The sequence below is a fragment of the Ahaetulla prasina genome, chromosome 15, assembly GCF_028640845.1.
Source record: "Ahaetulla prasina isolate Xishuangbanna chromosome 15, ASM2864084v1, whole genome shotgun sequence".
NCBI lineage: Eukaryota > Metazoa > Chordata > Lepidosauria > Squamata > Colubridae > Ahaetulla > Ahaetulla prasina.
In genome coordinates this window covers 13,136,518-13,163,333 of record NC_080553.1, presented here as the reverse complement: position 1 = coordinate 13,163,333, position 26,816 = coordinate 13,136,518, and the positions used below count along the sequence as shown (strand labels likewise).

The 26,816-nt window shown below is 44.7% G+C and overlaps 1 protein-coding gene across 2 annotated transcripts in view; it reads right to left on the bottom strand.

Annotated features, from left to right (window-relative positions):
- Nucleotides 1–24,938, bottom strand: part of TBX5 (T-box transcription factor 5) — a 58,366-nt gene extending 33,428 nt beyond the window's left edge. Inside the window, exons 1-4 of one of the 2 annotated variants that reach the window (XM_058158548.1) lie at nt 24,884–24,938; nt 12,377–12,543; nt 2,793–2,887; nt 1,104–1,223 (exon numbers count right to left, since the gene is read on the bottom strand). In XM_058158548.1, the coding sequence (XP_058014531.1) occupies nt 1,104–1,223; nt 2,793–2,887; nt 12,377–12,526 (365 nt within the window). In that variant the 5' untranslated portion in view covers nt 12,527–12,543; nt 24,884–24,938. Of the gene's footprint in view, nt 1–1,103; nt 1,224–2,792; nt 2,888–12,376; nt 12,544–17,578; nt 17,942–24,883 lie in introns of those variants that run through there. The other variant, XM_058158550.1, reaches the window with a different exon arrangement.
- Between the last annotated feature and the right edge of the window lie 1,878 nt (nt 24,939–26,816).

The window sequence follows — 26,816 nt, the reverse complement described above, 5'->3', positions numbered from 1 at the left end:
TGGGTAGGCGTGGTGTGGTGTGGCTCCATTCCCTCCCCACTCCAGGGAAAGGATATTGTAAAATCTCCATTCCCTCCCCACTCCTGGAGGGAAGGACATTGCAAAATCCCCATTCCCAACCTACTCTGGGGACAGCCAGAGGTGGTGTTTGCCAATTCTCGGAACTACTCAAAATTTCCGCTACCGGTTTGCCAGAACCTGCTGGATTTCACCCCTGATTAGTTACCATCCATTGTTTCTTGTCTTGCCTTCAGGTGCTTTGGAAGTTTGGAGAATAGGTTGACCCTCTTTTCTTGGTGGCAGCCACTCAAATATTGGGGCACAATTTCAAACAAGAAAGGTAAGATCTACCCCCGCTCTTCTCTCCTTCTGCAAGAGCCTGAAAACCTGACCCTGCCAATTGGCCTAACAAGGTAAAAATTCCCCTCGCAGATTTGTGCTAGTCGTTCCTGACTCTGGAGGGCGGTGCTCATCTCCGTTTCAAAGCCAAAAAGCCAGCGCTGTCCAAAGACGTCTCCGTGGTCATGTGGCCGGCATGACTCAACGCCCAAGGCATATATGGTAGTATGTACCTAGCTTGTAACCACATCTCTAACAATTCGGTGGTAAATTTGGGGACATTTTGGCCAATCTCGCTGGTGCCAAGTGCCATCTATGAAACATTTTATACAAATTTTCTTTATAGGTTACTGCCATTGTTAATTTACAGTTTCTATCCCACAATTTGTCCCACTTTTCTAATTCTCTTGGGTCTCCGTTTTCCTTTTTTTTTTTTTTTAATTTGCATTTATACCTCGCCCTTCTCCGAAGACTCAGGGCGGCTTACACTATGTTAAGCAATAGTCTTCATCCATTTGTATATTATATACAAAGTCAACTTTTTATTGCCCCCAACAATCTGGGTCCTCATTTTACCTACCTTATAAAGGATGGAAGGCTGAGTCAACCTTGGGCCTGGTGGGACTTGAACCTGCAGTAATTGCAGGCAGCTGTGTTAATAACAGACTGTCTTAGCAGTCTGAGCCACCAGAGGCCCTTTTGTCCCATAACTGGAGTACAACGGAAGTTTTTTGGATCTGTGATCCCAACTCTACACAACCTACCATTTGTTATCTGCAAATTTGTATCGATGGTCATCGGAGGGCACAATGTCCATTAGAAGAATGTACTTGGTTTTGGGGTTCAGTCCGGTGACTTTCACTTTGTAGCTAGGGAACATTCGTCTGAAAGCAAACAAAGGACAGGAAAAGGAATGTCATTCTAGTAAAAAACAAAAAAATGAACGTAACAGTAACAGGAGCAGAGTTGGAAGGGACCTTGGAGGTCATCTAGCCCAACCGTTCCCTGCTCACGCAAGGAGGCCTGGAACAGAGACCCGTATCTGTAACATTAAACAGTAAGATTGGACGAGACTGTACCCAAAACCGTTAGGAACGCAACGTTAGGAAGTGTAAAATTTGAGACGATTGGAATCGTAAAAGAGATTTGGAACCCAAAACTGGATGCCATCTTCCAAAGGATGATCCCAACCCTGACTGTGTTTTTCTCTTCCTCTCCTGCATATTCACGAGAATTCGGGAGGGGCTTGTCTGAGACACTTTCTTAGATTACATTTCGGCTCTGGACTCGGGTTTCTGTTATCTGACGGTTGCCTTGGCTAAAGCTCTTCCTCTTGTTCCTCAAGGTATTCCCACAGCCCATTAGGGAAAAGGAAGAATAAATTTATGACAATTTAGGGAAGGAGAGGGGAGGGGAAGGGTAGGAAAGGGAAAGAAGGGAAGGGAAGGGAAAGAAGGAAGGAAGGGAAGGGAAGGGAAAGAAGGAAGGAAGGAAGAAGAAGGAAGGAAGGAAGGAAGGAAGGAAGAAGAGAAGAAGAGAAGAGAGAAGAGAAGAGAGAAGGAAGGAAAGAAGAAGGAAGGAAGGAAGGGAAGGGAAGGGAAAGAAGGAAGGAAGGGAAGGGAAAGAAGAAGAGAAGGGAAGGGAAGGGAAGGGAGGAGAGGAGAGGAAAAGAGAAGAGAAGAGAAGAGAAGAGAGAAGGGAAGGGAAAGAAGAAGGGAAAGGAAGGGAAGAGAAGAAAAGGGAAGGGAAGGGAAGAAAAGAAAAGAAAAGAAAAAGAAAAGAGGGAAGGGAAGAGAAGAGAAGAGAAGAGAAGAGAAGAAAAAGAGAAGGGAAGGGAAAGAAGAAGAGAAAGGAAGGGAAGGGAAGAGAAGAAAAGGGAAGGAAGGGAAAGAAGAAGAGAAAGGAAGGGAAGGGAAGAGAAGAAAAGGGAAGGGAAGAAAAGAAAAGAAAAAAGAAAAGAAAAGAGGGAAGAGAAGAGAAGTATAATGTGAGGGGGTAGAATTTGAGTATATAAACACCTTTTTATATATTGTACATATGCTTGTGTACAAATATCCATTGCCTCTACTTATGTAGTGGAAGTATTATGGAAGGAAAGAGGGAAGGAAGGAAGGAAGGAAGGAAGGAAGGAAGGAAGGAAGGAAGGAAGGAAGGAAGGAAGGAAGGAAGGAAGGATGGATTTTTTTCTTTAAAAATGCATCTTTTTTTTTTTTTACATTTATATCCCGCCCTTCTCCAAAGACTCAGGGCGGCTTACACTATGTCAAGCAATAGTCTTCATCCATTTGTATACTATATACAAATGCATCTGGTTCACTCTCATCCCAGATGAACTGTTTAAAACGTAACTTATTTCCTTAAACAATATCATCGCTCGCTCTTTCTTTCTGTGGTAGACAAATACGGCCTTTTCCACATTTCTCCTCCCTTCCCTTTGTCTCTCTGGATCTTACCTTCCAGCTTTGGTTATGATCATTTCGGTTCCCACGTCGTGAAATTTGAGCCATAGCTCTCGTTCATGTAAAAATACTTTGATTCCTTCCATTCCCTAGGAAGGAAAAATATTTAAAAAATCATTTCTCCATCTCTCTCTCTCTCTATTTCCCTCCTTCCCTCCCTCCCTCCCTCCCTCATTCTGTTTCTCTCCTTCTCTCCTTTTCTCTCTTCCCCTCCCAGTCTGTCTGTCTGTCTCATTCTCTATTTCTCTCTCCTTCTCTTTTTCCTGCTCTCTCTCTCTGTTTCTCTCATTCTTTCTTTCTCCTTCTTGCTCACTCCTTCTTTCTCTCTCCTCTCTCTCTCCCTCCCTCCCTCTGTCTGTCTGTCTCTCTTATTCACTTTCTCCTTCTCGCTCTCTCGCTCTTCTTCCCTCCCTCCGTCTGTCTCTCTCTGTCTCTGTCTGTCTGTCTCTCTCTCTATATATATATCATCTGTTTATCATCTCTCTCTCGCCCTCCCTCCCTCTCTCTTCCCCAGCCCCGTGAATATGTTTCTATGCTAAACATAACTTAAAACAAAATAAAACAAAATAAGTGATATAATTTATATTATATATAAAATAATATATTTTGTTTACTGAGATGAGCAGCTGCAAACAAATAGATCTACATAAAACCAGAAGAACTTACAACTACAAAGATATCCAAGGTCTTGTTTCACCCACGACACACACACCCCACTCCACGAAGGAAAAAAACACCCAAGAGAAGAAAAAAAATGGAAAACGCGTCAAGGAGACACCGCCTGGTTCACACGTGCTTTCATAAAGCGCACGACTTCTGTTTCCATTCCCAAAAACACCCACTTTCTTTCTTCCTTAACTGGCTGCCTGCGGGCCCTCGCGGGCGCATTCCCCGCGGGTCTCCCAAACCCACGTGTATTAGGGGGCCTTTCCTCCGCTTACACGTGAAGCCCCGTTTCTCGCCCCCTTTTTTGAAAGTCAAACTTAAAAGTTGAATTGGTAAAAGTGGGTGTATCTCTGGCTGGCGTCCTTTCAGGTAGCCCCCCCCACCTCCCCGATCGGTGGAGCCCTCGTGGGGGTTCCACTCTCGGGATTTAATCCGGGTGGGAGATCCGAATTTACGTGTGAATGGATCTGGGGGGGCAGGGGGAACCAGTCTGTGCCCCCCACCCGCCAGTGATTAGCTGGAGCTTGCTTGGAAGTCTTTGGCCTTATCCCTTGGGTTTTATCTCCCCAAAATGGGGAGGGCGTTTTGGGAAGTGGGGGGGCCAACAACGTCCCGCATTGCTCGCGCCCGCGGCCGTGAGAGCCGCTCGGAACTTTCTGATACCAGCAAGCGCTGATAAGCCCCAAAGCATCAAAATAGCAGGAGCTATAATAGGACGAGCTGGAGATTTCCTGAATATTTCTTTTTTCCGGGCGGGGAGAGGGGGGGGGAAGGGGTGTGTGAGAGGGGGGGAGCGGGGAAGGATCTGCAGACAAAAGAAGCGAAGAGGCTTTTGTGAATCCGAAGCGGCGCGACGGAAAAGGCCAGGCGCAAAATTCGGATTTGGGCGCTCGGACAAACCCAGACTGTGAATGTGGATCTGGCGGCCCTCCCAATCGCCCGCGAGGATTGCTTGATTTTCTTTCTTTCTTTCTTTCTTTCTTTCTTTCTTTCTTTCTTTCTTTCTTTCTTTCTTTCTTTTTCTTTTCTTCCTTTCTTTTTTCTCTTTCTTTTTTCTTTCTTTCTTTCTTTCGTTAGTTCTTTCTTTCTTTCTTTTTTCATTTCGTTCATTAGTTCTTTCTTTTCTTTTTTCTTTTTTTATTCTTTCTTTTCTTTCTTTTGTTCTTTCTTTTTTTCTTTTGTTCGTTAGTTCATTCTTTCTTTTCTTTCTTTTCTTTCTTTCTTCTTTCTTTCTTTTGTTTTCTTTTTCTTTCTTTCTTTTTTCCTTTCATTCGTTAGTTCTTTCTTTTTTCTTTTGTTCGTTAGTTCTTTCTTTCTTTCCTCTCTCTTTCCTTCCTTCCTTCCTTCCTTTCTATCTTCTCTTCCTTCTTTCCTTCCTTCCTTCTTTCATTCATTCATTCATTTAGTCAGTTTGTCAAACATGTACAAGATAACAGGTATCAGTATAACCTTGAATATGAACACAGGAAATGGGTACGAATAAATGGGAACAATAGGACAGAGATGGAAGGCACGCTGGTGCACTTATGCACGCCCCCCTTACAGACCTCTTAGGAATGGAATGAGGTCTACTGTTGACCTCAGTCCTAGAGGAGATTCTAGTGGAGGTCAACCCTGACTGCTCTTTAGAAGGCCAGATCCTGAAGAGGAAACTCAAATACTTGGGCCACCTAATGAGAAGGAAGGACTCCCTGGAGAAGAGCCTCATGCTGGGAACAATGGAGGGCAAAAGAAGAAGAAGGGGATGGTGGAGAACGAGGTGGCTGGATGGAGTCACTGAAGCTTTAATGGACTCTGGAGGATGGTGGAGGTCAGGAAGGCCTGGAGGAACGTTGTCCATGGGGTTGCAATGGGTCGGACACGACTTCACAACTAACAACAACAGCAATAACAGTAGACAGACTAGGGTTAAAGTTTGGGGGGTTTGGGGATGAAACCACAGAGTCTGGTAGTGCATTCCAGGCATTGACCACTCTGTTGCTGAAGTTGTATTTTCTGCAATCGAGTTTGGAGTGGTTTACCTTGAGTTTGTATCTATTATTTGCTCGTGTACTGTTGTGGTTGAAGCTGAAGTAGTCATTGACAGGTAGGACATTGTGGTAGATAATTTTATGTACTATGGTTAGGTCAGATTGAAGTCTGCAAAGTTCTAAGTTGTCTAAGCCCAAAATTTGGAGTCTGGTGGCATAAGGTATTTTATTGCGAGAAGAGGAGTGGAGGACTCTTCTCGTGAAATATCTCTGGACTCTCTCGATTGTATTTACGTCCGATATGCAGTGCGGGTTCCAGACAGACGAGCTGTATTCAAGGATTGGTCTAGCAAAGGTTTTGTATGCCCTAGTTTGCAGTACAATAAGGAGCCTTTGTTCAGTCTGGTGAGATATCTGGGTTCCTGGCTGAACCCCTATGTCGCCACTCTGGCTCCAGCCGATTGGTGTGGGGAGGAAGAGATGTCAAAGCTAGCTACTGAGCAGGTTTCGAAGTTCCAACCTGAGTAGTTCTGAATTCTAATTCTCCCCCAGTCAATGAAGCCCAACGGCAAACCCAATTTTGAAAACTAACTTACTTACTTTCTTTCTTTCTTTCTTTCTTTCTTTCTTTCTTTCTTTCTTTGTCAACAAGTATAAGGAAACAAGTAACAGTATAGACATAGATGTGGACACATGAAAAGAATTGGCACCAAAAAAAAAAGGATATAAATAGGCTAAACATAGCCATAAACACATAGAATGATTGATGTTGATATTGTTTCCTGGTTGCTTATTTGTACCCTAAGACTATCATTAAGTGTTATACACTTATATATAAATGGGGACAGTAGGACAGGGGCTGTAGGCACGCTGGTGCGCTTATGCACGCCCCCTTAGGGACCTCTTAGGGAACATGAATGGTCCACGGTAGACAGTTTAAGGTAAAAGGGGGTTAGAGAGACTAACAACAGGATCAGACAGAGTGTTCCAGACATTTACTACTCTGTTGCAGAAGTCATATTTTCTACTATCAAGATTAGAGCAGTTTACATTGAGTTTGAATCTATTGACAGACAGACAGACAGACAGACAGACAGATGATAGATAGATAGATAGATAGATAGATAGAATTAGAATAGAATAGAATAGAATTTTTTTTATTGGCCAAGTGTGATTGGATACACAAGGAATTTGTCTTGGTGCATATGCTCTCAGTGTACATAAAAGAAAAGACACCTTCATCAAGGTACAACATTTACAACACAATGATGGTCAATATCCCCCAGGACTCCGTCAACTTCCGGACCTCCGAACCTTTCGTCGCGAGCTTAAAACTCACTTATTCATCTGCGCTGGACTGGGTTAGTTTTAAATTTATGGGTTTTTAATGGGTTTTTATCCTAAATTTTTAATCTTGGCCAATTTAATAAGTTTTTTAATTGTATTTTAATCGTATTTATATTGTATTACTGTGTATTTTTTATCTGGCTGTGAACCGCCCTGAGTCCTTCGGGAGAAGGGCGGTATAAAAATTTAAATAATAAATAAATAAATAAATAAATATATCAATATAAATCATAAGGATTGCCAGCAACAAAGTTACAGTCATACAGTCATAAGTGGAAAGAGATTGGTGATGGGAACGATGAGAAGATTAATAGTAGTGCAGATTCAGTAAATAGTCTGACAGTGTTGAGGGAATTATTTGTTTAGCCTTCGGGAAAAAACTATTCTTGTGTCTAGTTGTTCTGGTGTGCAGTGCTCTATAGCGTTGTTTTGAGGGTAGGAGTTGAAACACAGATAGTCCTCGATTTACAACGCTTCGTTTGAAAGGACCATGGCATTGAAAAAAGTGACTTATGACCATTTTTTCGGTCTTAACGGCCGTTGCAGTGTTCCCAAGGGGATGCAAGTTTACCCAGTTACTCAATCCAAAGAGTCTCAAGAACTTTAACACTGTATAAATATCACCTTATACACTGTAAGCCGCCCTGAGTCTTCGGAGAAGGGCGGGGTATAAATGTAAACAACAAAAAAAAAAAGCGATTTAGCACCAGTGGAATCCCAAAACTGCAGCTGGTGCCACATCTAAGATTGACGTTAGTAGCCAATATTAAACCAACGGCTGTTTTTCTCAAGAATGCAGGGCATTTCTACAAATAGGAAGCTGCTTTAGGTTCAAACCAATTTGACAAGTTGCGAAGTCGTGTCCGACCCATCACGGCCCCATGGACTGTCCATGGGGTTTTCATGGCAAAGATACTGGTGTGGGTTGCCATTTCCTTCTCCAGTGGATCACGTTTGGTCAGAATTCTCTGCCTTCGGTGTCCCTGCATGGCATTGCTCATAGCTTCATTGAGCTACGCAAGCCCCTTCGCCACGACAAGGCAGTAATCCATGAACCTTAGAAGAGGTTGAATGACCTGAAAGGGAAACCTCAGGATGAGGGTGGGAAAATTGGGTTTTGACCCATCAGGCCTTCTTAATATGAAGGAAGGATGGACGGAAGGAAGGAAGGAAGGAAGGAAGGAAGGAAGGAAGGAAGGAAGGAAGGAAGGAAGGAAGGAGGGAGGGAGGGAGGGAGGGAGGGAGGGAGAAAGAAAGAAAGAAAGAAAGAAAGAAAGAAAGAAAGAAAGAAAGAAAGAGGGAGGGAAGGAAGGAAGAAAGAAAGAGGGAGGAGAAAGAAAGAAAGGAAGGAAGGAAGGTAGGAAGGAGGGAGGGGAGAGGGAGGGAGAAAGAGAAAAATAAGGAAGGAAGGAAGAAGGAAGAAAGAAAAAAGAAAAAAGAAGGAAGAAGGAAGAAAAAGGAAGAAAGGAAGAAAGGAAGAAGGAAGGAAGGAAGAAGGAAGGAAGGAAGAAAAAGGAAAAAAGAAGGAAGGAAGAAAGAAAGAAAGAAAGAAAGAAAAAGAAAGAAAGAAAGCTCCCTCTTGCAAGGAGTTCACAATTTGGCTTTCTCATCCACATCTTAATAATGAATCACTTGGAATCGGGCAGCCTATACACTTAATATACCTTCACCATCACCATGTATAGACAAAATAAACCAACTTCTAAGAAGGAAAACCAGATTTAATCATTCATTCCCTCCCTCTCCCCATCTTCATCTCCCTCTCTCTCTCCCCTCTCTCCCCCTCCCAACCCCCCATAATTGGTAGGCAAGGAGAGAGATTAGAAATCAAGCCTTCATCCTTAATCGCCAATGAACAGATGTTGGGACTTTGGGAAGAAAACCAAAAATAAAAACAGCTCCAAGAGGAAAATCCTGCAGGAAGTTCTCTCTACGTACATGCAAGCCAGAAATGCCCATGTTGTGAAAGGTGGGTGTGGATGGTCTCCTCTTCTGCCTACCCTACTGGCTGACTTTGGGCCTTCCTTCTGCAAGGACTGGCAGAAGGACTGAGAGCAAGGAGTGATGAAGAGGTGGACCCACGAGAGGCCCTGCCCGGAAGATACCCTCCCCCCACCACCCACCCCCGCCAAGGGAGAGAAGCAGGAGGTGAAAGAAAACGAAATAAAAACCAGCAAAAGAAACCAGATCTAACTTCTACTTTAAAGGCAAAAGCTTGTCTGAATTTCAAACAAAGCGAGCTGCCTTTGGCTGTCGGCCTTCCGAAAGGGCCCTTTGCCTGAATGAGAATCCAGACATGGTTATGCCATCCAGAAAGGGAAGGAGGAAAAGGGAGGAAGGGGAAGGGGAAAGGAGAGGAGAGGAGAGGAGAGGAGAGGAGAGGAGAGGAGAGGAGAGGAGAGGAGGAAGGAAAGGCAAAGGGGAGGGAAAGAGGAAAGGAAAAGGGGAGGGGAAGGAAGGAAGGAAGGAAGGGGAAAGGAGAGGAGAAGAGGAAGGAAGGAAAGGCAAAGGGAAGGGAAAGAGGAAAGGGGTGGGAAGAGAAGGAAAGAACGCACGAACGAAAGAAGGAAGGGCAGAGATGGGTCGATTTAGCAGGGAACCTGGAACCGCCGTTTGTTCCAGGACTGGAAAAAAGACGAAGGCGTTCATTTTGGTTTAGATCCGCGGAGAAGTGGAGGACCGGTGGGGGGGTGTGGAATCCCAATTTGTATTTTTCTGGAACAACCAAACTACGATTGGACTCTCCCTGCTTCTTCCTCCGGGCAGAGAGAGAGAGAAAAAGAACGGGAACCTTCGGAATAAAACACACACACCCCAAATATCCTGCGATTCGGGGGTTCCTCGCTCGCGTTGCGCGGAGAGCCCCGTTACGAAGACCGGCGGAGGAGCCAATTGTCTCGGGTCAAGCCAACGGCAAGGCCCGGCGTCCTTCGGCGGAGAATCCACCGCCTTCTCCTACTCACTCACTACCTCGGGAAGGAGAGCAAGGAAAAGAAAACTTGGCTGGAGTCCCCAAGTGGGACCTCTTTATTTTGGTTTTAACCCAGACGGAGGAGAACTTCCCCCCCCCCGACCGACCGACCGTGCGACGCGATCCATCGATCAAGCCAGCTTTCTTTGTTTAGACGTTCGGATTTCAAAACAGAAGTAGTGGGGAAAGAGAGAGAGAGAAAGAGAGAGAGAGAGAGAGAGAGTGGTTAGGAGACCTGGACCCTCCTCATTAGCGTCATCCCCTCCCCGGGACGACTAATTCCCACAACACTCAAATAATCTACGAAGTCTGTATTAATATTCTTCTTCTCTTCCTTACTTCCCACTTATGACTATAACCATGTTGCTTGTATCTTTCAATTATATTGTTTTTATTTGTTTCCTAGTACCATTTGATAGCTTATTAGTAAGCGTTATATCTTTGTATCCTTGATGAATGTATTTTATTCTCCTTATTACACTGAGAGCACAGACACCTAAGACAAATTCCTTGTGCATCCAATCACACTTGGCCAATAAAGAATTCTATTCTATTCTATTCTATTCTATTCTATTCTATTCTATTCTCCTTCTTCCCTCCTTCTATTCTATTCTATTCTATTCTATTCTATTCTATTCTATTCCATTCCATTCTCTATTCCATTCCATGTTCTGTTCTGTTCTGTTCTATTTTCATATTTCTTTATTCTATTCTATTCTATTCTGTTCTATTCTGTTCCATTCCTATCCTATTCTATCTCTAAATATCTCTCTCTCTCTCTTTATCTTTATCATCTGTTACTATTATTAGTATTTATTATTATTATTATTGTTCCCACAACACTCAAATAATTTACTAAGACTGTATTAATATTCTTCTTCTCTTCCTTACTAGTATCTATCTCTTCCCACTTATGACTATAACCATGTTGCTTGGATCTTTCAATTATATTGTTTTTGTTTGTTTCCTAGTACGATTTGATAGCTTATTAGTAACCTTGACGATCACTAAGTGTTGTATCTTTTTATCCTTGATGAATGTATTTTATTCTCCTTATGTCCACTGAGAGCTTATGCACCTAAGACAAATTCCTTGTGTGTCCACTCACGCTTGGCCAATAAAGAATTGAATTGAATTGAATTGAATTGAATTCTATTCTATTCTATTCTATTCTATTCTATCCTTGTTCTTGTTCCTGTTCCTGTTCCTGTTCCTGTTCCTGTTCTGTTCTGTTCTGTTCCTGTTCCTGTTCCTGTTCCTGTTCCTGTTCCTATTCTATTCTATTCTATTCTATTCTATTCTATTCTATTCTATTCCTATTCCTATTCCTATTCCTATTCCTATTCCTATTCTATTCTATTTGTAATAGGCACCTCAGGTGCAGTTTCAAAAACATCTGGAGAGCCACTCGAACACCACCCACCGTGGGCATTGACAAAAATCACCGGCAGGTCAATTGCGAGAGGCAGCTCTGCTTGGCAGGGCTGATAATCCTGCGAGGATCTCTTTAACACCACCAAACATCCACATCTGCCAACCCCCCAGACCCTGGGGAAGGACTTCAGAGCTGGATAAAAGGGCCAAATAATCCCTTCTAAACATCTGGCTGACTGTGCAGTGAACCATGATAATAGGCAGATGTTGATGGGGGTCGAAAGTATGATTTCAACAACATCTGCCTAACCAAATCCTTAGGAAGAACTTGATAGAGTGGATTTAAAAAAAACACCAAATCCAGTTTAAACCTCTGGCTGCGAGAGAGGAACCACGATAATACTATCATCGTCCTAATTCGATTTTCCTAATGCCTACTTCGAAACAGAACTCCTGTGAAGGATAATAATGTTCCAGAAGATTCTCTGGATTCTAGGCAGGCAACAATAATAACAGTGAGAAGGACCATCAGCTTCAGAATTTTAATGATTCCTATAACCTGCCCTCTCCCCCCATGGAGAAGGAGAAGGAAGGGGTTGGGGGGAAAGGAGAAAGAAGGGAAAGCGAATGATAAAATGAGAGAGAGAAGGAAGACAAATCAGAAGGCAGAAAGAGAAGGAGATGGGAGAAAAGGAGAAGGAAGGAGGAGGAGGAAAAAGGGAAAGAGGAGAAGGAGAACCAGAAAGAAGGAGGAGAAGGAAGGAGGAAGAGGAGAATGGGGAGGAGGAGGAGAAAGGATAAAAAGAGAGAGAAAAAGGAAGACAAATCAGAAGGCAGAAAGAGAAAGAGATAGGAGAAAAGGAGAAGGAAGGAGGAGGAGGAGAAGAAGGAAAAGGGGAAAGAGGAGAAGGAGAACCAGAAAGAAGGAGGAGAATGAAGGAGGAAGAGGAGAATGGGGAGGGGGAGGAGAAAGGATAAAAAGAGAGAGAGAAAGGAAGACAAATCGGAAGGCGGAAAGAGAAGAAGATGGGAGAAAAGGCGAAGGAAGGAGGAGTAGAAGGAACAGGAAAAAGAGAACAGAAGGAAGGAGGAGAAGGAAGGAGAAATTGGGGAAGGAGAAAGAGCGGAGGGGGAGAGAGAGAAAGAGAAGGAGGAGAGCTAATCAGACTCGGTTCATTTTATTATTATTGCTATTGGTATTGCCATCCCCGAGCACCTCCTTCCCCCTCCCACCTCGCAGCCCCCCTTACCTGCTGGGTGAAGGCCGGCTGGGGCGAGGCCGGCTGCTTGCTACTGGTGGCCCCCAACTGCCCATCTGCCTTGTCTTCAGGACTCAGCTGTTTTGGAGACGAATCCCCGGGCGTGGCCGCCAGTCCAAACTCTTCCTCCGCCCCTGCCATCGTCCAGGCTGCCTCTGCTGCAGGAAGACAAGAGAGGAGGGATGAGGATAAGGGCCTGGGGAGGGGGGGGACCACGCATGATTCCCCCACCCTCTTCTGCCCTGAGAAACCAATGGGGGGGGCACACAAACTTCGCCGCCCTGTCTGTGCCAGTCCTCAGCCAAAAGCCACCGAAACACACAGGCCCCAACAATGAGGGAGACAACAGTTCCCTCCCCTCCCTGCAATGGAGCCACAAAAATCCAGAAATGGACAGCAGGCATCTTCCCCACCTACCCCCCCACCCCCACCCCCAAAATATGACCATTCAAGCTGGCGCTCAAGCGAGAATATTAAAATATTCCGCCCGAGCGCACCACACAGTACCAACAGCCAATCTTTAGATTTTAGTGCAACTAGCTTGGGAGAATGTCTTTAAATTCCTGGAGTTAAGAATGCTCCAAGAATCCAGATTGGAGTTGAAAAAACTAACTTTTCCAATGGTGGGGTGTAAATGCAGTCACAGGCTTAGAACTGGGCCATCAGGTTGGGCCAGAAGGAAGAAATATAATCCTGACCAGAGATTAACCCAACCTGGATATATATCACTTGATGAGTGCATTATGGAAAAATCTAGATTTACAGATGATTAGTGCCTACGGGACACGGTGGCTAGGACGTTGAGTTTGTTGATCAAAAGGTCGGCAGCTCAGCGGTTCGAATCCCTAGTGCTGCCGTGTAACTGCACATTTTTTACCTGTATACCCACTGAAGTTTGGGTTCCCACAACGCGTTAAACTTGGGTTCACAAACACGGCTGTGTGTTCCTGCCTCCCAGGATACCCTGCATAACAACAGCGCTATGGCGACTTTGCAAAACGGGGCAGCTTGCAAAACATGTTCAAACCCAGGCAGGGTCCCTATAAATAGGCTAAATTTTTAAAAAATCTCCCAGTTCCTCAATCCAAGCTAGCTAATTGTGTAAATGTGCCCTCTCCCCTCAAATGTACTATTCTAGCTGTGCATATATTATGGCTTCCCTTTCTAGAGACTGTGTATTTAACATCAAATTACAATGTACAATTATATAAGTGTGTGTGAGAGAGAGACAAAAAAAATGTCTCGGTTAAATCTTTTTGTTTCTCAAATAAATACACAGCAGGTATATTAGACCCACAATTTCACACAACACTGCAGCGGCCAGGCGGTTATTTTGTTTGTAAAATAAGCTGTTTCCTCACGGAGTGATGTTCCATGGGAAAAGTGGGGGTGATATAGGCACACACACACCCCCAACTACTCAGATCAAATGAACCGGATCTCGCATCACGTGTGAATACAATTACTAACAATTTCATTGTTTAAACTGGTTTCTAGGTAAAGGCCTGTGGGCTGAATTACATTAGGCCAGAACTGTGTGTATGTGTGTTTGAATTTGAGAATATATTAAGGCATGCATAGATAGATAGATGGATAGATGGATAGATAGATAGATAGATAGATAGATAGATAGATAGATAGATAGATATAAATTTAGTGCATTCAGAAAATAATGCAGAAGGAAGGAAGGAAGGAAGGAAGGAAGGAAGGAAGGAAGGAAGGAAGGAAGGAAGGAAGGAAGGAAGGAAGGAAGGAAGGAGGAAAATGAAACAGAGAAGGAAGGAAAGAAAGGAAGAGAAATAGGAAAATGGATAGCGAAGAGGAAAAGAAAGAGAAAAGCAAGTTTATACTCAGCCATAAGCAGATACAGGATTATTGTATGCCTAGAAAATGCCTGTCAAATTCATATTCGCTAGGTTCTAGAGAGGTTTTCTAACCGAAGGGTTGGTGGGAGGTGGGGGAAGGGTCCTTCCCTGTCTCCTTTCTCAGTTTTTATTCCTGCTTTCCAAATTACAACAACTTTTTTAAAAAAAAAAAAATCCGCTGCAGCTTCTTTTTTTAATTTTTCAATTATTTTAAATCTAGAAGCAAAGGGGCAGTAAAGCTACGAGGTTTTTCACCTCTAAAAGAAAGGAGAAATAAATAAATAAATGTCCCTTTTCGTCTAAACTGAAGTCCGGGCAAAGAGTAAGAAATGTCTAAAGGAAGGTTGTAAGTTACAACACGGAGGAAAGGGGAAGAGAGAGGGAGAAATTCAGCCCTTGCATTCAAGAACAAAATATGAATTTATCCCCAAGCATCATGCAATTATCAGGTCTATAAATTTGGCCTTGGGGAAGTTGAGCCTAGGATGTTAACCTTATGTTGCCATTTCACAGTCAAACCTGAACTAATAATAATAAGGAGAAGAAAAAACAAATACAAAGTAAGAAGAAAAATATCGGAAGGAAAGCTAAACCACGTCAATAAAAATAAATTCCTATCTACGACCAAGCACTATTTATACTGTAATTCACTTCCCTGCAAGTAATTTTGACTTCTAAACCAAATTCAAGCAATTCACAAAACTAAACCGAGAGGAATGTCCAAATAACATGAAATCTAAACCTAAAATTTATATATGCCTACTCAGAGAAAAAACTTTGTCAAGATCAGGGGAATTTATTCTAGAGAAAAGGCCTGTTTCTGAATCCAAACCGACAGAAATGTTTTCTACATTTACTTGGAAGTTAAAAAAAAAAGAAAGAAAGAAAGAAAAAAGAACAGATAAACATGAAAAAGCTGTACTCGCATTCTAAATAAAACCCTGATTAAAATCTTATGGTTAAGGCCTATTAACTTGGAAGGTGGGGGGGGATGTGGGAACTTATTAAAATTTACAACAAATTAAAATTAAAACAGAATGCCCAACTGAAATAAATGAAATGGTGTGATTTTAATGCTACCAGACCGCCTTAAAACAGTAAAAAAAAAAAAAAGCTTTTATTCAATCGTAATAAGGGAATATTTTTTAAAGCTTTGGGATGGGAAGAAGAATATTTGAACAACTATCTTAAAGTAGTATATATTTAAATTATATCTATCTATCCATCCATCCATCTACAGTTTATACACATACCAAAACATAAATACTTTTATTCAGTCTTAACAAAGGATTTTTTTAAAAAAGCTTTGGTGTGAGAAGAGGAATATTTAAACAATTATAATAAAGTAATATAATATATATGTAAGTTATCCTAGCTACAGTGTATACACATACCGAGACATTGATACTTTTACTCACTCTTAATAGATTTTTTTTTTAAAAAAAGCTTTGGGATGGGAAGAGGAATATTTAAACAATTAGATCAAAGTAGTATAATAAATTTAAATGATCTATCTATAGCTTTGAGATGGGAAAATATTTTTAATATATTAAAATATAATATATTTAAATTCTCCCCCCCCCCTCTCTCTCTTCTGTATATCTACCTACAGAGACACAAATGTACCATATTTTAAAACTTTAGGAAATCAATTCCCCAATTAACCGCAGGCTTTGGGACAGAAAGCCTCTGTATTTTAGTCCAGGTTGGATGTATATTTCAACCGAGCTGGATTTCATTTTTCTTCCAAAGGAATAAACCTTTCCATTGAGTTATTTTTAAAACATAATAAGTTCTCAGATAAAGTAAATTCTCTTTCGGCCTGCATTGGGTTGACGATGATAATCGGGCTGAACTAGGAGGTGGGGAAAATATATAGGATACACACACACACACATACATATTCCAGATCTATCTATCCATCTATCTATCTGTCTGTCTGTCTGTCTGTCTGTCAATCATCTATCTACCTATCTATCTATCTACATTATCTCTGTCTATCTCTATCTCTATCTCTACATTATATCTATCTATCTATCTATCTATCTATCTATCTATCTATCTATCTATCTATCTATCTATCTATCTATCTATGCACCAAGACAAATTCCTTGTGTGTCCAATCACACTTGGCCAATAAAAATTCTATTCTATTCTATTCTATTCTATTCTATTCTATTCTATTCTATTCTATTCTATTCTATCTATCTATCTATCTGGTTTCCAACTGACCTCCAAGGCAAGAGAGAGTGGCCTGAGAAATTGATGGGACGGGAGAATTAAGTTTCCTCGGCTAAGGACAGCGGGAGGACGCCGAGGTCATTTCTTAAACCGAGGCCCGGCTAATTCTCCACCCCACCTTGGAAATCGGTTATTCCAAAGAGAAGGAAAAGCCAGTAAATGGGGAGTATGTGTAGCTTAGGGTCATAAACAGGAGTTTATTATTATTATTATTATTTGTAGTTCGGGGGTTGGCGACGTTTCCTAAACTGGGCACCGAAACGTCTTGCAAGAAAACAAAACGAAGCTCCGAAAGGAGAAGGCGGCGTTTTCGGGGTTCGAGGAAAGGGGTCGTTGGGGGGTCTCCGCTCGCGTCGGGGGCGGGGGGCTTCGGGGGAGAAACCCGCCGCTTTTTGGGGAGAGGGGTTACCGACCGCCCTGCGAAAGCAGCCCCGTACGGCCAAAAAATTCTATCTTAGGTTTTTGTGTGTGTGTGTGTCTAGCCGTTAGGATGTTTCTCTTCCCCGGGAGTTGGGGAGGGCATAAGGGGGCCATAGGGGGGGATCTTCGATCTAAAAGATGAAGGAATCAGGGGGAGAAAAAATCAGAGAAGATCCTTCCTTCCAAGCTTTTAACATCGCGCGACTTCTAAAGCCCCCCCCCCCGATCCTTTCGAAGTTCGGAGCAAGAGGCGCGCACACAGCACCGCTCGGAAAAGCCAACCACCAGGCCTCTCGGGCCGAGGCCGGCAGTTTGGATCGCGCCAAGCCGCCAGCCGGCTTCGGCCGAGCGGCTTGGTCGCATCCAGGGAAGGAAGAAGGGAGAAGGAGAAGGAGAAGAAGAAGAAGGGGGACAAAACCCCTTTGCTCTTAAGCGCTCTCGTTTGGCCGCCTTCCGCAACCCCGAGTCGGCCTGATGGCTGGTGCGGAAGGTGAGGGGGGCTTCGGCTGGGGCCTGCTCGGGAGCCTCCTCCTCGCTCTGCTATCACAGACCCCCTTCCCACAATGCCCACCCCTCTCCTTCCCTCGCCCGCCCGCCCCCACCCTCTGCCTTTTCTTGGCTCGGCTCCTAGCATAGCCACCCCGAAGATGGATGAAAGGTGCGTTACCTTTTGGGCCTGTGTGGAAGCGGCGGCGAATCACCGCATCTCCCCTTGGAAGGAACGAACCCCAGCTGTCGGGCGCTCACGCAGCGCGGGGTCTCCTCCAGGCCGTCGCTCCAGCCTCGGCCACGGCAAGAGCCCTCGCCATCCTCTCTCGGGGAGGGGAAAGCGAGGGGAGAGGACCCAGGCAGGGCGTCTTTCCCACGAGAAGGTCGTTCAGAACGCGGAGAGGCTAACGGCGGGTCTCTTCCATCATACGGCCTCAACAAGCCGGGTGCCTTTCGCCTCTTCCCTGGCTCGCTCGCTCGCTTCCTAGCCCAGGCGGCTTGGCCAAGCACCGTGCACGCGCAGATCAGCACCCCCACTCCTCTTCCTCCCCCCACTCCCAAGATCGGTGGGTGCAGTGTTTGTTTGTTTTTCAGGTTCCTCCTCCCCACCCCAACCTTCTCCCTTCGTCCGCCCCCCCCCCCGCTTCTCTTCGTTCTCTCCAAAGGCGCACGAGAGGCCAAAATAAAAGGGAAAAAGGCAAGGAAACGAAATTGGAAAGAGAGGGGCGGGTGGAGTGGCGAGAGAATCTCCTCCAGGAGGAGCAGGTTGGCTTCCCGAGACGCGGGGAGGGTGGGGGGGGAGTGGGGGGGGGCGAGGGAGGAAGGGAGAGGGAAGGAAGGAAGGAAGAGGAGTCCGAGAGCCCGAGAAAGAGAAAGAAGCGGGCGCGGGGAACGGTCTGTGCCCCCAGCCTTAGTGCGCCGAGGCGAAGGAAACGGCGCCTTTGCAGGGCGCAACGCTCCGGCTGGCCAACCAGCTCCGACTGTAGTACACTGGAGGTTGTCTCTGGTCTGCCTTTCGCAGACCCCCTTCGTCTCCCTCTCCTCCCCTCCCCTCCCCTCCCTCCCCCGCTTATTTCTTCTTCCAAGCAAAGCAAGCACAAAAGACACTCTCGCCAATATTTCGATTTCGCCTTCCTTTCCTTCCTTCCTTCCTTCCTTCCTTCCTTCCTTCCTTCCTTCCTCCTCCCACTCCTCCTCCCCGTCTCTTTCTTAACTCTCTCCTCTGCCCGTCTCGTCTCGCTCCTCCTCTCGAATTCTGTCTCCAGTTTCTATCCATCTTTCTCAAGTTAAGAAGAAGAGAGGAAAAAAAGAAGGTGGGGGGAGAAAGGCCCGCGGAGGTGGAGTGGGGGGAGCGTTAGAATCAAAGCTTGGGAAATCTTTCTTTTTACTTCTTCTTCTTCTTCTTTTCCCCTTTCGCTTTGCCTCACCCCCCCCCCATCCCTTCGCTTTCTAAAAAAAAAAGAGAGAGAGAGAAGCAGTTGGCTTTTTTTAAATAACACAAACCATACGCGGGGGTGGACTCCCCAACTCCACCCCTCCGTTATTGCTGCTCAGCAAGTCGCAAGAGGGGGGAAAGGGGGGGGAGAGAAATTAAATCGCTTGGGGTTCCCTTTGCCTAGCTTCGTGGATTATTTTTTTCGAGGCTGGGAGAGAGTCAGAGTAGGAAGAAAGAAGGAAGGAAAGAAGGGAGGGAGGGAGGGAGGAAGAAGGAAGGAAGGAAGAGGAGCAAAGAATAGGGAGGTAAGGAAAGGGGGAGGATAGGAAAGACAGAAAGAAAGAAAGAAAGAAAGAAAGAAAGAAAGAAAGAAAGAAAGAAGAGGAGCAAAGGAGACGGAGGGAAGGAAAAGGGGAGGAAATGAAAGACAGAAAGAAAGACATAAAGGAAGACAGAAAGGAAGGAAGGAAGGTAGGTAGGAAGGAGAGGAGCAAAGGGGAGGGCGGGAAGAAAAAGGGGAGGAAAGGAAAAACAGAAAGAAAGACAGAAGACAAAGAAAGAAAGAAAGAAAGACAGCAGAAAGAAAGAAAGAAAGACAGCAGAAAGAAAGAAAGAAAGAAAGAAAGAAAGAAAGAAAGAAAGAAAAGAAAGAAGGGAGAGGAGCAAAGGGGAGGGAGGGAAGACAGGACAACGAAAGTAACGGATGGATGGTAGAAGAACAGAAGGAAGGCGATAGGAAGAAAAAAGGAAGAGAAAGGAAAGAAGGAAAGAAAGAAAAAAAAGAAAAGAGAGGTTTGTTTTCCTTTCCAATTTTTTTCAGGGGTGCTGATCATTTTGAAAACCAAGACTAATGACGATCTTAACTACAATCCTCCTTTTAGCTTATCCCTTCCCTTTTGCACCACCCACCCATATAAAGGCAGAAAATAAAAGTTCAGGCCGTTGAAGAATATACACAGTTCTAAAAACCCGGCTGCACTCAAAATAAGCAAGCCGTCAAGCCGAGGCAAAGGATCGGTTTGTATCTGCCCCTTCGCCTCCATCTCTCTCTCTCTCTCTCTCTCTCTCCCTCCCTCCCTCCCTCTCTCTCTCTCTGCCTTGAAACTTCACGTCTCTCCCTCCCTCTCCGTTAATGTATTATTTTGAGGGTAAAGTTGAACAGGTCAAAGGAAAATAATCAGCTTCTTTGCTTCTCTGGAGTCTGAAAAGAGCCAGTTTAGAGACCTGGCCACATTTGTGTTGTTCCTCACTTAACAAAATAACTTAACCCCCCCCCCCAAAAAGAAGAAGAAGACTTGGATTTGAGAAACGTAGAATCATCTTCTTTCTTGTTACAATCCATTATATATTAGATTATATTCTGAATGGGAAGGTGGGGGAGGAATCGCCTATGTCTAAAATGTCCCTGGCTAAGTGCAAATAAAAGTTTATGGACCTGGACCGAAAACCAGGAGACTGTGAGTTCTAGTCCTGTCCTAGGTGCCAAACCAAGCTTGGGCCTGTCACTTGCTCTCACCCCTAGAAAACAGGCAATGGCAAATCCCTTCTGAGTTGCCAAGAAAATTGTGCTGTTGTTGTTAGTGCGACCCCACGGACAATGTTCCTCCAGGCCTTCCTGTCCTCTACCATCCTCTGGAGTCCATTTAAGCTCATCCCGACTGCTTCAGGGACTCCATCCAGCCACCTCATTCTATGCTGTCCCCTTCTTCTTTTGCCCTCCATCGTTCCCAGCATGAGGCTCTTCTCCAGGGAGTCCTTCCTTCTCATTAGGTGGCCAAAGGATTTGAGTTTCCTCTTCAGGATCTTTCTGGCCTTCTAAAGAGCAGTCAGGGTTGATCTCCTCTAGAACTGACCGGTTGGATCGCCTTGCAGTCCAAGGGAAAATTGCTGCGCTGGGTGGAAGTAAATGGAAAGTGGGGGGGGGAGAGAGGAAGTATGAAACCCCTTCGACAGATTCCCTATTTAGAGACGCACCAATGTGTTGTGACTTTACAATTGCACCCATCCGGAGTTGGTGAGGTTTTACTCCCCGGATAAGACTCCTTGGACTGAAATGCTTAGGTTGGCCCAAGCTAGAGGGCCACCCAAAAGTTTTTAAAAGTCCCATCTAAAGAGCCACCTCTGTGACACACACACACACCCGCAGAGCCCCTCTGAGAGGGAGATGGGCGGTTAAGAACTTGAATATATAAATACATTAAAATAAATAAAATCCTATTCCCAACTTTGCTGGAAGTTTATTCTGGGAGGGGGGACGGAGGGACACCGAGAAGGACTTCTATTTAACCCAAGTGGAGTTTTGAGCTTTGCGAAGTCAAGTTGTGTCCAACCCATCGTGGACAATGACGTTCCTCCAGGCCTTCCTGTCCTCTAACATCCTCCGGAGTCCATTTTTCTGTCCTCTACCATCCTCTGGAGTCCATTGAAGCTCACTGAAGCCAACTGCTTCAGTGACTCCATCCAGCCACCTCGTTCTCTGCCGTCCCCTTCTTCTTTTGCCCTCCATCGTTCCCAGCATTCGGCTCTTCTCCAGGGAGTCCTTCCTTCTCATTAGGTGGCCAAAGGATTTGAGTTTCCTCTTCAGGATCTGGCCTTCTAAAGGGCAGTCAGGGTTGATCTCCTCTAGGACTGACTGGTTGGATCGCCTCGCAGTCCAAAGAGTGGGTCCGATTTCGACCACTTCCGTGGTCTTCCTTGACTTGTGTATCAAACCACAAACACATTGTCCACGAATTCCAGATTGGACTGTTTGAAAGCAAAGTCCTTGGACTGACCAGGTTTGGGGGTTTAATACCTGTCTCTAGCTTACAATGTGGAATGTCAAGAAGACAAGATTTCCCGCCAGCATTGTCCCTTCGGAGTCTGGTTTTTAAGTGGAGCTCTGAGGTTGGTCTTTTACCAAGCTTGCCAGACCGACAGCAAAACAGCAGCCTTAGAAATTGGATCACATCATTTTTTTTTTTAGAATAACAGAGTTGGAAGGGACCTTGGAGGTCTTCTAGTCCAACCCCCTGCTCAAGCAGGAAACTTCACACCATTCCAGACAAATGGTTATCCAACATCATCTTTAAAACTATAAACTCAGATAGCCGTAAGCTTCATATACAAGTAGTCCTCAACTTACGAGGGAGTCCCAAATTTCTGTTGTTGAGTGAGACTTTGGTGAAGTGGGTTTTGCCCCGTTTTACGGCCTTCCTTGTTTGTTAAGCCAGTCACTGCGGTCGCTAAGTGAGTAACCCAGTTGTTCAGTGAATCTGGTTGGCTTTGTTTGTCATAATAATTCTGCAACCCAACAAGAAAGACACAGACTTCAGAGGATCATTAGAACTGCAGAAAAAACAATGGCTACCAATCTGCCTTCCATTGAGGACCTGTGTACTTCGAGTCAAAAAGAGGGCTGTGAAAATATTTACAGACCCCTCGCATCCTGACATTAACTGTTTCAACTCCTACCCTACAGAGTACTGCATACCAGAACAACTAGACACAAGAACAGTTTTTTCCCCCAAACGTCATTACTCTGCTAAACAACTAATTCCCTCAACACTGTCAAACTATTCATTAAGTCTGCACTACTATTAATCTTCTCATCATTCCCATCACCCATCTCCTTCCACTTATGACTGTAGGACTGTAACTTCATTGCTTGTATCCTTATGATTTATATTGATTGTTTCCTGATTGCTTATTTGTACCCTATGACTATCATTAAGTGTTGTACCTTATGATTCTTGATGAATGTATCTTTTCTTTTATGCACACTTGAGAGCGTATGCACCAAAGACAAATTCCTTGTGTGTCCAATCACACTTGGCCAATAAAAAATTCCATTCCATTCCATTCCATTCCATTCCATTCTATTCTATTCTATTCTATTCTATTCTATTCTATTCTATTCTATTCTATTCTATAGCTAGCCTTCTCTTAGCAGTACATAAGATATGTGGGTCCAGCACCCATCCTTGCTTGCCTTGGACCTCTCTGCCTTTTATTTCTGCCCACTCCCACCCAATCAAGAGTCCTACATCCAATTTCAAATTTCCTTGGCTAATTTACTATTCATCCCCAGACATCAACGCAACCAAAAGGGTTGTTGCATTCATACCAGAGGCTAAGCCACCTTTGGAAAATAAAAACAGGAATAGGAATCAAACCTCACCTTTTGGATATTTAAAAACAAAACAAAACAAAACACCCTATGTCTTTTCCAGATGTAGTTTAAGGAGTTGTGGGAGTACAGCCAGGTAGAAGTCTCTTTGATGTGAAAAAGATGAATAGAATAGAATAGAATAGAATAGAATAGAATAGAATAGAATAGAATAGAATAGAATAGAATAGAATATTGGAATGAAGAGTAGAGTAGAGTAGAGTACAGTAGAATTAGAATAGAATAGAATAGAATAGAATAGAATAGAATAGAATAGAATAGAATAGAATAGAATTCTTTTATTGGCCAAGTGTGATTGGACACACAAGGAATTTGTCTTTGGTGCATATGCTCTCGGTGTGTACGTAAAGAAAAAAATAAAATATATTTGTCAAGAATCATAAGATACAACACTGAGTGATAGTCATAGGATACTAATAAGCAATCAAATCATACTAGGAAAAGATAAAACAATTTGAGTCGTAAAGATACAAGCAACATGGATAGAGCCATAAGTGGGAAGAGATAGATACTAGTATGGAAGAGAAGACTAATAGTAATACAGCCTTAGTAAATAGTCTGACAGTGTTGAGGGAATTATTGGTTTAGCAGAGTGATGGCGTTGGGGAAGAAACTGTTCTTGTGTCTAGTTGTTCTGGTGTGCAGTGCTCTATAGCGTCGTTTTGAGGGTAGGAGTTGAAACAGTTTATGTCCAGGATGCGAGGGGTCTGTAAATATTTTCACAGCTCTCTTTTTTGACTTGTGCAGTACAGATCTTTGCATTTCTGTGAACTACCCTCTGCATAGATGCAGATAAACATGTATGTATTTTTTTAATTAAGAGACTGGCTTGGAGATATTTACATACCAACAATTTACTATTTTAAGAATAACTAAACTGTGTTCTGTCTGCAGCCAAATGCATTACAGCCAAAGGACATACATATACAAATACATATATATATAAACACATACAGAAAAACAATTTGCAAACCAATGGAAATCCACGCTACCTAAACTAGGCCATTTTAAGGTGAATTCCTAGATTTCCACAAGCCTCAATGGAAATCAGAATTTTCTTTCCCTTTTTCTCTTTCTTTCCTCTCCTCACTCCTCCTCTTCCCTTTTTAAATCATACACTTTTTAACATTTTCCCTCCCCTTCTCAGCCAGAAAATGTCTGGCTGAAAACTCAAAAGCACTTATTATTAGAAACAAGTGCAAATACAGCCAAGGTTCTTTAAGACAAAATAATAAAAAAATGGCTTCCTTCTAACGGAGTCCACCGTAGAAGGATTGATATTTAATTCTGCCAAGGAAGATAGCATCCCGCGGAAAAGAGGGGGTGGGGAGCCGGCATAGCTAGCTTGCTTTCCCCGTGGTCATCAAACGAAACCGGGGTTCGGTCCACCCTTCCAGGATACGTTTGCAGCCACGCCACCGTCACGCAAGTACGCGAGACACGCACGCTTAAGACGCCTGCCTGCCAATATATCGAATTGTGCGTGGCATTTCCACGCAGAGGGCCCGCAGGACGCCGTTCCTTAAATGCGCTAAAGGTTGTGATAGTGTTAATGGGGGGTCATTCCTCCCTCTCGCCCCCCCCCCGCCCCGCCCCTTAAATCGGATTCTATACAACCGCAAGATTAGTTGCGGGGTGTAGGGAGAATACACACACACCCCTTGCGATGGATTTACACAACGCTTCCCTTGGATAAAAAGGCGCACCGGTGCAGATAATACACCTCCCCTTCCCTCCTCTCCCGATCCAAGCTCCTTTGCGCCGCCAGACAGACCGATCCAGAGACAATTTTTAAAAAGAAAAAAGAAAAAGAAAGAAAAAAGGGGGAAAGAGAATTCACGCGTTCACACACCCCGCTTCAAACCCCCGTCTTGGCTCACCTTCTTCTCCACCCAAGTGGAAAGGAAGCGGAAGTCCCCACCGAGAAATTGCGAGCGATTCCCAAGACTGGCTCGGATCCTGTCCTCCGTGGCTGCTTCTTCTCCTCCTCCTCCTCCTCCTCCTCCTCCAGCGCCTCTCCGCTTCCAGCAAATAGCCCGAAACTTCGTCTGGCGGACCGAGGAGAGCAGCAAACAACCAGGGATTACGTTCTCATTTTCATTTCGGGGGAAATGAAATCCTGGCGAGACCACCGACCACATACGCTCCCCGGGGCCGGCCCCGCCGCAGGAAATTTTCAGTGAGTTTCCTTCCAGGCGAGGGTTTGCAAAAGCTCACGCGCGCCTGCACCTATAGGATGGGGAGACGTCACGGCCCACGCAACTCTTTTGTCAAGCCGGAGGGCGACAACCCCCGGACCGGCTCGCGTCGCCCTTGGTTTGCAACGGAACCACCACCACCCCTGCCCCGCAACCCGTTTTGTGGCCTTCTCCCCTCCCCTTCCCCAAATCCACGGGGTGGGGGAGGACGGGGGAAGAATCGGGGCGCGCAGCAAAGCAACCACCGGCCTGATTAGGTGGGGTGGGGTGGGGGCGAATGAAAGTTGATGGGGAGGCTTGAAAGGAAAAGACGGTAGCGAGGGGCGCTTTTGGTGGGGAAAGTGATCCTGGCCCCGCCGGGGAGTTTGAATCCGGGGTCCCGGGGTGGCTCAGCCTACCGGGAGGCGCCCCCGAATCTGTAAATTCCTTGTTTTAACGACGCTCTTTCCCGCCCCGCCCCCCCGCTCCGTCCTGCCCTCTTTGCTCAGGTCTGCAGTGGTGGTGGGCGTTTCAGAAAAGGCTGGCTTCACGCACACACACACAATGAGAGAGAGAGACAGGCAGAAAGAGAGAAATACAGAGAGAGAATATGAGAGAGACAGAAAGAGAAAGAAAGAAAGAAAGAAGAAAGAAAGAAAGAAAGAAAGAAAGAAAGAAAGAAAGAAAGAAAGAAAGAAAGAAAGAAAGAAAGAAAGAAAGAAAGGAGGGAGGGAGGGAGGAAGGAAAGGAAGGAGGAAGGGAGGGAGGAAGGAAAGAAAGAGAAAGAAAGAAAGAAGGAAGGAAGGAAGGAAGGAAGGAAGGAAGGAAGGAAGGAAGAGAAAGAAAGAAAGAAAGAAAGAAGGAAGGAAGGAAGGAAGGAAGGAAAGGAAGGAGGAAGGGAGGGAGGGAGGGAGGAAGGAAGGAAGGAAAGAAAGAAAAAGAAAAAAAGAAAGAAAGAAAGAAAGAAAGACCAGCCTAAAGAAACGGTGGCCCCCAACAAATAGAAAAAAGAAAATTGAAAGGAGGGAAGGAGGGAGGGAGCAAAAAAAAGAGAGAACTAAACCGGGCAATGGAGCCCAGCAACCCAAAGGCGAGGAGGAAGAGGAGGAGGAGGAGGAGGAGGAGGAGGAGGAGGAGGACGGTGTCGGATCGATCTGGGAGGTGAGAATGGGGAGAGAAAGGAGAAAAAATATATATGGGGCGGGGAAGGGAAAGGTAAAATTTGCTGCTTTGCTTCGTGAAATTGAAACGAACCTTTTAGCTGGTTTGGCGGAACGCTTCCTGCGCCTCTCCGCCCCCCCCCCAAAACTCGCCACCCTTAATTACTCTCACTAAGTGTGGTTAATTTGAGGGGGGAGGGGGCCTGGCCGAGCCACCCCCAGATCTGTCCTCGGGCTCAGGTAGTGTTAATATTTCAATTTAAAAAGCTGGAAGAACGAACGGGGGTGTGTGTGTGTGTTTCCTTTATTCGGCGCCCCCCCCCGTCGCCGCCTCCCACCGAACGTGGATAAATAGAGACCAACCAGGGCAGAATCTCCCAGCAACTAAGCAAAAAATCCCCCCACTAAGATTTAGGGGATCGTCATCACTTTCTCTTTATCCTGGACTTAAAAAAAATAATTAAGGGAACATCACT